Below are 15,814 nucleotides of genomic sequence, written 5' to 3' on the forward strand. Positions count from 1 at the left end.
AAACATCCACGTCTTTCAGAGAAGCTCCCTGACCGGCTGGGTTACTCCAGCACGTGTCTTTTATTTTGTAAACCAGCATTTGCAGATTGTGTCTCGAGCTAACGTTGCAGTCTATCATTAGATAACCTAAAAAAAGCACTGAAAGCAGCTTTGAGGGTGGTGAATGCCTAATGTGGGGTTTAAGACCAGCAAGACTTGAAGCTCATCTTCATCTGGGTTCACAAGGTTACATCTGTCAAACTGACAGGTTGACTCCAATTCAGTTCAAATAAATCAGCATCTTCTTAGACAATAACTCAGATGAGAACATTCAACCTATAAGATTTTATTGTAATAAGCAGCTCGCCAGTGAACCATAGATAATTAATTATTCCCTGTTAAACAAGCTCATTACATTCCTTATGCTGTAAAAGACTTCACTTTTAAATACAGGTCTGTTTCTCAAACAATGCAAATATGAAAATATCGATAAGAAACAGAAATGATAAATCGACAATGAGTCAAAGTTCTTTCTCTTGGAGTGGAATACAGCATGATACCAGAATCAGACCAATTGAAATTAAACCGCTGGTTTTAATTGCTTCATCTGTCTTTTGGAGGATTAGGTTTAATCCTTCGTCTGTGATACCTTTAAACAAAAAGAGACATTTTTATTCCTTCAGCATGAATTCACAAAATACTTTTGAATAAATGTTTTGGTTCTTCCTGAATTAAAACTCATCAATGATTCTCAGAATAAATAAACAGCAACTAATTGCCATTAACTAAAAGGGTAATACATGGAGTGAGAGCTCGATCCACTTTCTGTCCTCTTAGGCTTCCTGATTGCCTTTTTGATTTGCCTCTAGCATTGAAATAAATGAGGGTTGTTGTTGTTGTTGGTCCTTCGGGTTTGAAGATGACCATGACTTCACTTTCAATGTTATTATTTCGGCCGCTGATTGGGATCGCCACCAGCCGCAGTATGCTGGCCGAGGTTGAAGACATGACTTGCGCTTGACTTGGATTTAAGTGAGGGGGAGTTGCACAGATCGTCGGCCTCACTCTCTCTCGTCCCGGCCTATCGGGTTCCAGCAGCAAGACATAGTCGAGACGGCTGGGGACAGGTCAGGATGCAGTGGATGGTCAGAAGTGCCCTACGTATCTCACTCTGCCCTATTTACGCTCCACGACGCTTTGCTGGGATCGTCTTTCTGCCCGTTGAACCTTCTGGTGGTTTCCTCCACGCAATCCGCCGAACCCTGGCTTCACGTGCTAATGAGGGCAGGAACAGGGAGATAGGGGATCTGAATGTATGACTGAGGAGTTGCTGCAGGGGGCAGGGATTTAGATTTCTAGATCACTGGAATCTCTTCTGGGGCAGGGGTGACCTGTACTAAAGGGACGGGTTGCGCCTTAATTGGAGTGGGACTGATATTCTGGCAGGCAGGTTTGCTAGTGCTACACGGGTGGATTTAAACTAAACAGTGGGCGGGTGGAGTCGACAACGTGGAAGCGTAGTCGTGCAGTTAACGGGAAAGAGAGAGTGGGGAAGGTCACGTTTAAACTCAAAGGGCAGGGGGATGGGAACCAATGCAAGGAGACAGAGGGACATAAAAGGAGGACAGAAGCAAATGGTAGAAGGGAGATGTGAAAAACAAACTTGAAAGCTTTGTGCCTTAATGCGAGGAGCATTTGTAATAAGGTGGATGAATTGAATGTGCAGTTAGTAGTTAAGGAATATGATATAGTTGGAATTACGGAGACATGGCTCCAGGGTGACCAAGGCTGGGAGCTAAACATGCAGGGGTGTTCGATATTCAGGAAGGATAGACAGAAAGGAAGAGGAGGTGGGGTGGCATTGCTGGTTAAAGAGATTAATGCAATAGCAAGGAGAGACATTGGCTTGGACGCTGTAGAATCGGTATGGGGAGAACTGCCAAGGGCAGAAAACGCTTGTTGGAGTTGTATACAGACCACCAAACAGCAGGAGGGAGGTTGGGGATAGCATCAAGCAGGAAATTAGGGATGCGTGTAGCAAAGGTACAGCCATTATCATGGGTGACTTTAATCCACATATAGATTGGGCCAACAAAATTGGTGACAGCACTGAGGAGGAGGATTTCCTGGAATGTTTACGGGATGGTTTTTTTGACCAATATGTAGAGGAACTGACTAGAGGGCAGGCCATCCTAGACTGGGTATTGTGTAATGAGGAAGGATTAGTTAGCGATCTTAGGATGGAGAGTGGAGTAGGATGCATTAATTCAGAGACTAGGGTCCTGAACTTGAAGAAAGGAGACTTTGAAGGTATGAGACGGGAATTGGCTAGGATAGACTGGCAAATTATACTTAAAGCGTTGATGGTGGAGATGCAATGGCAAAGATTTAAAGGCCGCATGGATGAACTCCAAAAATTGTTCATCCCTGTATGACGAGAAAATAAAACGGGGAAGGTGCTCAACCGTGGCTGACGAGGGAAGTCAAGGACAGTGTTAAATCCAAGGAAGAGGCATATAAATTGGCCAGAGGAAGCAGCAAGCCAGAGGACTGGGAGAAATTTAGAACTCAAGAGGAGGACAAAGGGGTTAATTAAGACGGGGGAAAAAGAGCATGAAAGAAAGTTTGCGGGGAATATAAAAACTGACTCTAAAAGCTTCTTTAGATATGTAAAAAGGAAAAGATTAGTGAAGACAAATGTAGGTCCCTTGCAATCAGAGGCAGGTGAATTTATAATGGGAAACAAGGAAATGGCAGAACAGTTAATGGCAGTTAAATAAGTACTTTGGTTCTGTCTTTACTAAGAAAGACACAAACAATCTCCCAGAAATACTAGTGGACCGAGGATCTAGTGGGAGGGAGGAACTGAAAGGAATCCACATTCGTCAGGAAATGGTGTTAGGTAAACTGTTGGGACTGAAGGCAAGTAAATCCCCGGGGCCTGATGGTCTGCTTCCCAAAGTACTCAAGGAGGTGGCCCTAGAAATCGTGGATGCATTGGTGATCATTTTCCAATGTTCTCTCAACTCTGGATCAGTTCCTGTGGACTGGAGGGTAGCCAATGTAACTCCATCTTTAAAGAAAGGAGGGAGAGAAAAAACGGGGATTTATAGACCAGTTAGCCTTACATCGACAGTGGGGGAGATGCTTGAGTCGATTATTAAAGATGTTATAGCAGTGCATTTGGAAAGCAGTGACAGGATCGGTCAAAGTCAGCATGGATTTATGAAGGGGAAATCATGCTTAACTAATTCTCTTCAATTTTTTGAGGATTTAACAAGTAGAATGGATAAGGGAGAGCTAGTGGATGTGGTGTATCTGGACTTTCAAAAAGCCTTTGACAAGGTCCCACACAAGAGATTAATGTGCAAAATTAGAGCACATGGTATTGGGAGTATGGCATTGACATGGATAGAGAACTGGTTGGCAGACAGGAAGCAAAGAGCAGGAATTAACGAGTCCTTTTCAGAATGGCAGGCAGTGACCAGTGGGGTGCCGCAAGGCTCGGTGCTGGGACCCCAGTTTTTTACAATAAATATTAATGATTTAGACGAGGGCATTAAATGTGACATCTCCAAGTTTGCGGATGACACAAAGCTGGGTGGCAATGTGAGCTGCGAGGAGGATGCTATGAGGCTGCAGGGTGATTTGGATAGGTTGGGTGAGTGGGCAGATGCAGTATAATGTGGATAAATGTGAGGTTATCCACTTTGGTGGCAAAAACAGGAAGGCAGATTATTATCTGAATGGTGTCAGATTAGGAAATGGGGAGGTGCAACAAGACCTGGGTGTGCTTGTACATCAGTCACTGAAAGTAAGCATGCAGGTAGAGCAGGCAGTGAAGAAAGCTAATGGCATGTTGGCCTTCATTGCGAGAGGATTTGAGTTTAGGAGCAAGGAGGTCCCACTGCAGTTGTACAGGGCCCTGGTGAGACCACACCTGAAGTATTGTGTGCAATTTTAGTCTCCTAAATGAGGAAGGACATTATTGCTATTGAGGGAGTGCAGCGTAGGTTCACCAGGTTAATTTCCGGGATGGCGGGACTAACATATGATGAAAGAAAGGGTTGACTGGGCTTGTATTCACTGGAATTTAGGATGAGAGGGGATCTTATACAAACGTATAAAATTCTTAAGGGATTGGACAGGCTAGATGCAGGAAAAATGTTCCCGATGTTGGGGGAGTTCAGAACAAGGGGTCATCGGTTAAGAATAAGGGTAAGCCATTTAGGACTGAGAAGAGGAAACATTTCTTCACCCAGAGAGTTGTGAATTTGTGGAATTCTCTGCCACAGGAGGCAGTGGAGGCCAATTCACTGGACGCTTTCAAGAGAGTTAGATTTAGCTCTTAGGGCTAAAGGAAGCAAGGGATGTGGGGAAAAAGCAGGAATGGGTTACTGATTTTAGATGATCAGCCGTGATCATATTGAATGGAGGTGCTGGCTCGCAGGGCCAAATGGCCCACACCTGCACCTATTTTTCTATGTTTCTAAATGCAGCTTAAAGTATTGGCCTTTCTGATGTATTTGCTGTGCACCTACCAGTGTTGCCTGCTAATCTTGCTCATTGACCACAATGTTTGCCCACAGCCTCTCATCTGCATCATTTATGCTCTGGGCCCTTCCCCTCTGCCACTTGTTAATTTTTAAATATAAAATTGATAGGTTGTTGCAAACCTAAGATTTGAAGCGGGGTTATAAGTCAGCTCTGATCTCTTACTGTCTGGGATAATGGGCAAAATCTTATTCTGATGCTACTATATATTAGCCTGTACAGGGAGGTTACATTTGATGCAACTGATTGAAGAAGTGATGAAGGGTGGTACGGTGGCGCAGCGGTAGACTTGCTGCCTTACAGCTCCAGAGACCCGGGTTTGATCCTGACTATCGGTGCTTGTCTGTACGGAGTTTGTGCGTTCCCCCCGTGACCTGCGTGGGTTTTCTCCGGGATCTCCGGTTTCTTCCCACACTCCAAAGACGTAGAGGCTTGTAGGTTAATTGGCTTGATATAATTGTAAATTGTCCCTAATGTGTGTAGGATAGTGTTAATGGCCGGGGATCGCTGGTCGGCGCGGACTCAGTGGGCCGAAGGGCCTGTTTCCGCACTATATCTCTAAACTAAAACAAAAAAAATGGAGAGGGCACATACATGAAAGCTTTTATGATGATATCATAAGGCGTTTAATAAAGTAGTTCAGAGGAAACTGTCAGCTCTCGTTGGTGCTCATGGATTTGAAGGCAAATTATTGACCTGGCTAGTGATCTGGCTGAGCAGCAGGGGATAAAGGGAGCATAATGAGGAGTTATTCCGATTGGCAGGATTTGATTACGAGTGACCTGCTTTGACCCGTGTGGTGTGCCAACTAATCAACTGAATGAAGAGACAGAAAGCCCTCAACAATCGACAACATTGTAAACAGTGTAGATAGATGGAGATAATAAAGAGATGTCAGTGAATCAGGCAAAAGGAAAAGAAAACTGTCAAAAGTATTTCCAGGTGAGATCATAAAATTTGGAGCAATAATATTTTTAATTGGTGCTGGAAATAACAGATACAAGCATCTGGGCTTTTTTTAGATTAAAATCTCACAGCAGAGAATAATCAGAAGGCAATAAAATGCTGAGCTCTACATCTGCAGAAATAACAAACAACTGTTAGGCACAAAATGCTGGAGTGACTCAGCGGGTCAGGCAGCATCTCTGGAGAGAAGGAATGGGAAACGTCACCCATTCCTTCTCTCCAGAGATGGTGCCTGACCCGCTAAGTTACTCCAGCATTTTGTGTCTACCGTCGATTTTAACCAGCATCTGCAGTTTTTTTCCCATCAAACAACTGGGGTGGATGTGGTTGGGGTGGGTAGAAGTTACATTATATTCAGCCCAAACATGAATATTATGTGCAGTTCTGGAAACCACACAAACTAGAGTTGTGTTCTTTACCATTTGGAAACCTAACAGGCAATATAATTGAAATTTTAAGATCTGGAGAAGCACTGGCAGGAGAGAAACTACTTCCAAATCAAGTCTGGAACTAGGGGACTCAATCCAAATTCATCAGGAGCCTGCAATCCCCTTTATAAACAAGTGATACTAGGTCAACTTTACTCCTGACATAAGTTTGATAGTTTTTTATTAACTAATAAAATGACATATGAAGACAGGTCACAAATCAGCCATGATTGCATAACTGATAGGTTGAGGATCATTTGACCTGTTCCTATACCTAGAGTTACAGTTCAGTTTAGTTTAGTTTATTGACATGTGTACTGAGGTACAGTGAAAAGCTTTTGTTATGTGCTATCCAGCCAGCAGAAAGACAATACATGGTTACAATCGAGCCATACATGATAAGGGGATAATGTTCAGTGCAAGGTAAAGTCCGATAATAGGAAGTCCGACGGTCACCAGTGAGGTAGTTCAGGACTGCTCTCTGGTTGTGGTAGGATGGTTCAGTTGCCTGATAACAGCTGATAACTTTGATTAAAAGATTTGATACGGTAATCAGAAACAATTTTCTCCAGTGAAAAGGTCGAGAACAGGACAGGATTAATCTTAATCCTTTTAAGATTAAGGAGTATAATGTTAAAAGTAGTCCACTACAAAGGAGTCCAGAACCAGGGGCCACAGTCGAGACCAGAACCAGGGGCCGCAGTTTAAGAATAAGGGGTAGGCCATTTAGAACGCAGATGAGGAAAAACTTTTTCACCCAGAGAGTTGTGAATCTGTGGAATTCTCTGCCTCAGAAGGCAGTGGAGGCCAATTCTCTGGAAGCTTTCAAGAGAGAGTTAGATAGAGCTCTTAAAGATAGCGGAGTCAAGGGATATGGGGAGAAGACAGGAACGGGCTACTGATTGTGGATGATGAGCCATGAACACAGTGAATGGCGGTGCTGGCTCGAAGGGCCGAATGGCCTCCTCCTGCACCTATTGTCTATTGACAGTAAAATTTGAAAACGTCACTGCTGTTTGCTCAATTTTAGGTATGCAAGGGATTAAAGCCTTACAGAATCAAGACAGGTAGATAGATTGAAGATACAGATCAACTACAATCCAAATGACATGATACATCAGATCCTTGGTACTAATTAGCTGCTTTCTATGGAATATTTAATGTACAGTATGGTTAATTAAGAACTAGAGAAAGGAACACACTGCAGTTGAACTACATGGTATTGATTACTGACTGAGTTTCCCATCAAAATTAGAAACATTCCCAGTGTAGCGTCAGGAAGAGGAAAGAAAGGAATTCCATGACAGGTTCTCCCCGTTACAACCGATATCTGTTCACAACTATATGTTGCCCTTGAGTGGCCTATGCTTGGAAATCATAAGGTCATAAGGGATAGGAGTAGAATTAGGCCATTTCGGCCCATCAAGTCTACTCCGCCATTCAATCGGTTGATCTATCTCTCCCTCCTAACCCCATTCTTCTGCCTTCTCTCCATAATCTATGACACCTATACTAATCAAAAAATGTGGCTGCCGGCAATATATTTAAATAAAAACCAGGGCAATGTGTGGTTAAACCAGGGCATTTAACTCAACCATTCAAATATTGCCGCAGCAACCAAGATATACATGTCGGGTATTTGTAACCTGGGGAAGACGAGACAAGCTCACTGGTATGAGCATAGATAGATCTTCTTCAGGGAACACTTTTAAGATTGAAGTAAACACAGATTCATTCCTTATAAATCTACTGTGGTTGTGTCTTCTTATCGAGTCCACATCACAAGATTAGAAACTGTTCAGCCAGAACTGAACACACTTCTGGGCATCTGCATACAATGGCGTCTTGCGCTTCTTGTGCGTAGTGGTGGAAAGATTGGTGGAAACAGGGCCACGATGTGAACGCTCTTTCCTTGACCCCCCGTGATTGTGTGAGTTGTGCAAATAGTACTTACTGCCCAACTGGATACCAGCGGTGTTTTGTTGTGTAGAACATTTTGCTGAGTTCTTCGATTGTCGGCCCCTGTTTATCTCGCAGCACTTCTTTGTCTAATCTGGCCTTTAGTACTTGGTCGTGAGTCTCCTCTTTATTGTCCACTGGCGATGGTCGTGGAATGGGCTGCAGGAGAGTGTGGGGCACATTTAGGAACTGACTAGCATTCAGCGGATAACAAATTTGCTTCTGCATCCGTATGTTCAGAGAGCTGAAACAGGAAAAATCATTACATAATCTACACAAGGCATCTGCTGCTATCATGTTCCTTTCTCTCAATTGCTTCACCTCTTTGAGTTGGCTCTAGGTTAGCGCTTTGACCCATCTTTAAATAATCAGGGCTCCATAAAGTAGAAACATTTTTAATACCAAATGAAAAGAACATAATTACATATTGTCATCTATCTATCTATCTATCTATCTATCTATCTATATCTATCTATATATTAAAACTCTCGTTTGTTTGTTTGTTTGTTCCTGAACTACGGCCAAAACGGTACACGATAGCGCGGCAATTTTAGGCCCACCTTACTCACTTACTTAGGCCCACCGTCGTCCCTTTGGTGCTAATGGAAGAAGTTTCATTGAAATTGGTGTTATGTTTTTTAAGTTATTCACATTTTAAAGTTTAAATCTATCTCCTAGGGAGGGAGGGAGGAGGGAGGGGAAGGGGAGGGAGAGTGGAGGGAGAGGGAGGAGTGGGGGAGGAGAGGGTGCTGCACCAATGCAGGAAAGGTTTGGACCCAATGGGTCCACTTGGTCCAGTTGTTTTATAGCAGCACGTGTAACGTGCTGCACGGTGGCGCAGCGGTAGAGTTGCTGCCTTACAGCGAATGCAGCGCCGTGCCCCGGGTTCGATCCTGACTACGGGCGCTGTCTGCACGGAGTTTGTACGTTCTCACCGTGACTTGCGTGGGTTTTCTCCAAGATCTTCAGTTTCCTCCCTCACACCAAAGACGTACAGGTTTGTAGGTTAATTGGCTTGGTAAATGAAAAAATTGTCCCCAGTGGGTGTAGGATAGTGTTAATGTGCGGGGATCACTGGTCGGCGCAGACCCGGTGAGCCGAAAGGGCCTGTTTCCGCGCTGTATCTCTAAACTAAATTAAACAGCTTGCTTGTGTTTGTTGGGGGAACTTAGCGGGTCAGACAGCTAAACATTTTAATTCTCCTTCCTGTTCCCACACAGACCGTTCTGTCCTAGGCCTCCTCCATTGTCAGTGAGGCTAAACGCAAATTGGAGGAACAGCACCTCATATTTCGCTTGGCCAGCTTACAGCCCAATAGTATGAAATTGATTTCTCTAACTTCAAGTAATCCCGGCATTCCCTCTCTCTCCATTCATCCCCCACCCAAGTCGCACCAACTTCTCGTTTTCACCCAACATACAGCTAACAATGGCCTGTTTCCTTTATCATCGTCACTTTTTTGCATATCTTTCATGCATTGTTCTTTATCTCTCTACATTATCGTCTATATCTCGTTTCCCTTTCCCCTGACTAGCCTGAAGAAGTGTCTCGACCAGAAACGTCACCCATTCGTTCGCTTCAGAGATGCTGCCTGTCCCACCGAGTTACTCCAGCCTATTGTGTCTCTCTTTTATTGTATGTACAAACTGTATGTCAGGATTTAAAATTATCTTGAACTTGGATTGAGTAACACTACACCACTAACAAAGTATACAGAATGCACAAACAAACTCCAGCATAAACATGGTTAAATATTAACATTGGTGGATCATTCAGCCTCACCTTGGAGTGTTCGTACGGGATGTTTACCGAGGGGTGGTAACAAACAATCGTCCGCCCATCTGACGTCAATGCAAGTTCAACTTTACTGTCAAAAACAAAGATAATATCTTGAGAACCAGTGGCAGTTGGGCATTTCGCCCCTCCTGCTTAATTCCAACCCTTAATAAGAACTTGGCCGATCGACTCTCAGCCTCAGCTCCATTTTCCTGCCCAGTTCACAGTTCAGAGTAGTGTGGCACGGTGGTGCAGCGGTAGAGCACCAGAGACCCAGGTTTGATCCTGGCTGCGGGTGCTGTCTGTATGGCGTTTGTACGGTCACCCCGTGACCTGCATGGGTTTTCTCCGGGATCTCCAGTTTCCTCTCACACGCCAAAGACATACAGGTTTGTAGGTTAATTGGCTTCGGTAAAAAATTGTAAATTGTCCCTAGTGTGTAGGATAGTATGGGGATCGCTGGTCAGCACGGACTATATGGGCCGAACGACCTGCTTCCGTGATGTATCTTGAAACTAAATTGAACTTTTTTTTCCATTCTTCCTACTGGAAACTCTAGCTTTCTATACCAGTAAAGAATTCAAAAGCAAATGTGCATGGATATGAATAATCCGGAACATAATTACTCACCAGTTGTAGTCATTGGGAAGAGCGGTGTATGTGGACTTCCGGCAAACACAACTCCAGGATCCACCTAAATATCAGAATGTGACTCAGGATTACTAACTTACACCACTGCTTAAACACATCTTTGTTGGTCAACTTACTATGATTCTCATGATTCTCAAAATCACAATGAGATAAATTAAAAAAACTAACTTTTGCTCAGCCAATCTCCTCTTTACTCAAGATAGACATAAAATGCTGGAGACAGGCAGCATCTCTGGAGAAAAGAAAAAGGTGATGTTTCAGGTCGAGGCCCCACTTCTGAATACGTATTCCTTTTCTCCAGAGATACTCCAGCATTTTGCATCTATTTTCAGTGTAAACCAGCATCTGCAGTTCCTTCCTACACATTTTGTCCTTTTTTACTTAATACTTAAATGTGACACAATATATCAAGGTAATAACCGAGCAAAACACAAGGTGCTGGATGAAACTCAGCGGGTCAGACAGCATCTATGGAGGGAATGGATAGATGAACTTTCGGGTGATCATGACTGATCAGTCTGAAGAAGGGTCTGCAATTCCTTGTGTCATCGAGCCGATAAGCATTTGTTTCTCTGCCTGCGTATTTTGCAGTACACAAAAGTTGCATTTTTCCATCTTTCAAAATTAAAATTGAAACTCAAATTCATATTGACTATAAACAGATTGGAATGTATCTATGATGGTGTGACCTAAAGGCTGAATTTAAAATCCTACCACAGACTACTTGAAGTCTGCCTTGAGATACAAACCAGTCAGTTCACAACCAATTTCACTATTTCACCCACAGGGGGAGCCCTGTACACTTACATGATCATCACAAGCTCTTTGCTCTTATCCAGTCAAGAAAGGATTATTAGTCAACATCATCCATCATTTCTGATAATCTTTCACACCCCAAGACTTCAATCTGGATCAGCGGAGATGTATTCCCAAAGTGATCATGCCCGCCACAAAACTCCCATTCTTGTTTCCAACTGTTTACATCAGTCTGAAGAAAGGTCTCGACCCTAAACGTCACCCATTCCTTCTCTCCAGAGACGCGGCCTGTCCCACTCAGTTACTCCAGCATTTTGTGCCTATCTTCGGTTTAAACCAGCAACTGCAGTTCCTTCCTACACACACAGAGTTTACTATCGTATCCTCAGCACACCTTAGGATAGCACAATGATGGAGCTTGTCGACCGGCTGTCTTGCAGCTCCAAATATTCAGATCCACCACTGACCTCCGGTACAAACTGTTCAAACGTTATCTCACAAATCAATCCCTTCATTCCAGGAACCAGCCTGGTGTGGAGTTTGCATGCTCTCACTATGACAATGAGGCTCTCCTCCAGGTGCCCAAGTTTCCACCCACATCCCAAAGACGTGTGGATTGGTAGGTTAATTGGCCACAGTAAATTGCCCCTAGTGTGTGAGTATCGTGGTAGAGGTATTATCAAGGATGGTGACCATGAGATATTTAGGGGCATGTATGGAGCATGAGTGCTTGAAAGTCAGCATAGACCAATTTCCATTTAAATGGACCTATTTCCATGCTGTATGACGCTAATCTTGGAATCACAATACCCGCATGTTTGCCTGTTTAACACTCCCAACACCCATCATTCACGACCCCCATATACTTTCCCCCAATCTAATTACTGTGCATTTAAAGCTTACATCACAGTTCCCTCAACACAGAGAATACCAACTCCTTGGCTGTGAAGAAATGCGAGATTGGACTTTCCCTTTCACCTGGTTGTATGGGTAAATATGTCAAAGATGCATCAGTCTGTCGGCGGGACCAGGAGGGAGCTGGAGACGTTGGACGCGAGGAGCAAGGGCTGGTAGGAGAGTGAACCGTGGTAATGCCTCCAGCACCTTGAGTTCGGCTGCACGATGCGCCCCTGGCACACCAAGATGGCCGGGCCAGGAGAGCAGTCGGATGTAGGTTTATGGGAACTACATCGACCGCATGGGCAGACTGGACTATGGACTTTAGAAATGACAGCAAAAATGGCAGAATCTTACTGTGCCGTTGCATATGTGACAAATAAAGGACCATCAAACCATTGAGTTAAACCTTTGAAGCAAAATAGGAAATGAGCACAGCTTTGATCAATGACCAGCACCTGGCTACAGTACGAGGCCTGATCATCTCACTTCTTCTTGGGAAAAAGTACACATTCCACATTTCACTGCTTCCATGAAACTGCAGCACATTGAACCCTGAGGCGGCAAGCACATCTCCTTACTGCTCTGTATAAATATCTACTTCCAGATCTGGTTTACCTTAAATGTCCAGTCTTGAAACAATTAATCAAATTTCCACTTCCCATCCCTTCCTGGAATGTTTTTGAGGATGTAACTAGGAAAATTGACAGGGGAGAGCCGATGGATGTAGAGTACCTTGACTTTCAGAAAGCCTTCGACAAGGTCCCACATAGGAGATTAGTGGGCAAAATTAGAGCACATGGTATTGGGTTAGGGTACTGACATGGATAGAAAATTGGTTGGCAGACAGAAAGCAAAGAGTGGGGATAAATGGGTCCCTTTCAGAATGGCAGGCAGTGACTAGTGGGGTATCGCAAGGCTCGGTGCTGGGACTGCAGCTATTTACAATATACATTAATAACTTGGATGAAGGGATTAAAAGTAACATTAGCAAATTTGCAGATGACGCAAAGCTGGGTGGTAGTGTGAACTGTGAGGAAGATGCTATGAGGTTGCAGGGTGACTTGGACAGGTTGTGTGAGTGGGCGGATGCATGGCAGATGCAGTTTAATGTGGATAAATGTGAGGTTATCCATTTTGGTGGTAAGAATAGGAAGGCAGATTATTATCTGAATGGTGTCAAGTTAGGAAAAGAGGACGTACAACGAGATCTGGATGTCCTAGTGCATCAGTCACTGAAAGGAGGCATGCAGGTACAGCAGGCAGTGAAGAAAGCCAATGGAATGTTGGCCTTCATAACAAGAGGAGTTGAGTGTAGGAGCAAAGAGGTCCTTCTGCAGTTGTACAGGGCCCTAGTGAGACCGCACCTGGAGTCCTGTGTGCAGTTTTGGTCTCCAAATTTAAGGAAGGATATTCTTGCTTTTGAGGGCATGTAGCGTAGGTTTACTAGGTTAATTCCCGGAATGGCAGGACTGTCGTATGTTGAAAGACTGGAGCGACTAGGCTTGTATACACTAGAATTTAGAAGGATGAGAGGGGATCTTATTGAAACATATGATTATTAAGGGGTTGGACACGTTAGAGGCAGGAAACATGTTCCCAATGGTGGGGGAGTCCAGAACCAGGGGCCACAGTTTAAGAATAAGGGGTAGGCCATTTAGAACGGAGATGAGGAAAAACTTCTTCAGTCAGACAGTTGCAAATCTGTGGAATTCTCTGCCTCAGAAGGCAGTGGAGGCCAATTCTCTGAATGCTTTCAAGAGAGAGCTAGATAAAGCTCAAGGATTGCGGAGTCAGGGGGTATGGGGAGAAGGCAGGGACAGGGTACTGATTGAGAATGATCAACCCTGATCACATTGAATGATGGTGCTGGCTCGAAGGGCCAAATGGCCTACTCCTGCACCTATTGTCTATTGTCTATTGAAAAGGACAAAATGATGACGACTGTACTAAGCTGGACGAACAGATGAGACATCTACTGGTGTTTGTGTTCAAGGATATTGCCGATCATGAAGCTCGAAAGGGTTCAGAAAAGATTTATGAGGATGTTGCCAGGACTCGAGGGCCTGAGCTTGAGGATGAGGGATGATCTTAAATGATGTATAAAATCATGAGAAGAATAGATAAGGAGACGCAGAGTCTCTTGCCCAGGGTATGGGAATCGAGAACCAGGCCAAGGACTGGATGTTTTCATGAGAGTTAGATTTAGCCTCAGGTCCTAACCAGAGGACTTAGGTTTAAGGGGGGGGGGGGGGGGGGGGAAGAGAGATTTAATAGGGACCCGAGGGATAACGTTTTCACACGGTGGTAGATGTATGGAACGAGCTGTTGGAGGAGGAAGTTGAGGCAGGTAAACATAGAAAATAGGTGCAGGAGTAGGCCATTCGGCCTTTCGAGCCAGCACCACCATTCAATATGATCATGGCTGATCATCCAAAATCAGTACCCCGTTCCTGCTTTTACCCCATATCCCTTGATTCTGTTAGCCCTAAGAGCTCAATCTAACTCTCTCTTGAAAACATCCAGTGAATTGGCCTCCACTACCTTCCGTGACAGGGAAGTACTATCACAATGTTTAAGAAACATTTAGACAGGTATATGGATAGGACACGTTTAGAGGGATATGGGCCAAATGGAGGCAGGTGGATCTAGTGCAGATGGGACATGTCGGTGTGGGTAAGTTTCCACGCTGTGTGACATGATGAAGCCTGTGGCCGTTGACAGATAGAGACTGGGAATCTGATTAACACATGTAGTGGCGCTGCTGGTTCAGAGAAGGAGAAGGCTTGTACATCTAATCTGTCTGCAGAAGCTGTAAATATAAGGCGACAGTTGAGGGCAAATTTATAAAAAACGTTTCTCTCTCGAAGACAGACGCAGAGTGTTGGAGTAACGCAGCGGGACAGGCAGCTTCCCTGGAGGAAAGGAATGGGTGACGTTTCGGGTCGAGACCCTTCTCCCTCTGCTCTGCCGATGAGATGCTACCTGATGTGCAGAGTAATTCCATCAGGTTCTGATTTGCAAGTTCTGTGTATGGAACCAGAGGAATGGACGGATTTTAAAAAAACTGCAAGTGCTGGAAAACCTTAAAATAGAAACAGTTTCTGGCAGAGAGGCGTCAACCTGAAACATTAACTGACAGAGAGAGAGAGAGGGGTGGGGGGGACGGAGTGTCCCCGCTCACTGTCGGCACCACTGTACTGACCCCCGCTCCCCACACCCGGGGACCCGGTACCTGTCACTGCCGCCGCCACCGGCCGTCCCGCCGCCACCGGCCGTCTCGCCGCCGCTCGTCCCGCCGCCACCAGCCGTCCGAGCACCGGCCATCCCGCCGCCGCTGCCAGCGCCGCCATCTTGGCACTCACCGGAAATGGATCCCCCCGCCCGTCAAGCAACGTGGTCCGACCGGCAGCCACAGACCGGCCCCCCGGTTCCGGGTTCCAGGCCCCGGCACAACGTGTCGCTGCCGGAGCCGCTCCGTGCCCGCGGGAACCTTCACGGTTCATCCGCCGATTCACAGATAATCGCAGCGTGAAACCGGGGCCGGGACTGGGCACCGGGAGCCACGCTTGTGATTGCAACGCGAACACACCCTCAGAGCTTGGGGAGGATTAGCTGTGCGCTTATTCAGGAAACCAGACCCATGTTCAAATGCTGTCTGTGGAGGAGGGAACCGCACTGAAGGCGGACACGAAGTGCTGGAGTAACTCAGTGGGACAGGCAGCATCTCTGGAGAGATCAATAGTCAATAGTCGTTTATTTGTCACATACACATAAATGTGTAGTGAAATGAAACATTACCCGCAGTTGAACAATAAGACCAATAAGAATAATCAATAAAAATGCAA

At 45.0% G+C, this 15,814-nt stretch overlaps 1 protein-coding gene across 1 annotated transcript; it reads right to left on the reverse strand.

Annotated features, from left to right (window-relative positions):
- Positions 1 to 321: 321 nt before the first annotated feature.
- On the reverse strand, positions 322 to 15,346 carry mrpl42 (mitochondrial ribosomal protein L42). The gene is made up of 5 exons (XM_078420032.1): positions 15,202 to 15,346; positions 10,293 to 10,356; positions 9,669 to 9,753; positions 7,882 to 8,045; positions 322 to 628 (listed from the first exon to the last, which is right to left on the reverse strand). The coding sequence occupies exons 1-5, from the start codon at positions 15,317 to 15,319 to the stop codon at positions 583 to 585; spliced, it is 477 nt and encodes a 158-aa protein (XP_078276158.1). The 5' UTR covers positions 15,320 to 15,346; the 3' UTR covers positions 322 to 582.
- Positions 15,347 to 15,814: the final 468 nt, after the last annotated feature.

This window comes from Rhinoraja longicauda, chromosome 23, assembly GCF_053455715.1.
Source record: "Rhinoraja longicauda isolate Sanriku21f chromosome 23, sRhiLon1.1, whole genome shotgun sequence".
Lineage (NCBI taxonomy): Eukaryota > Metazoa > Chordata > Chondrichthyes > Rajiformes > Arhynchobatidae > Rhinoraja > Rhinoraja longicauda.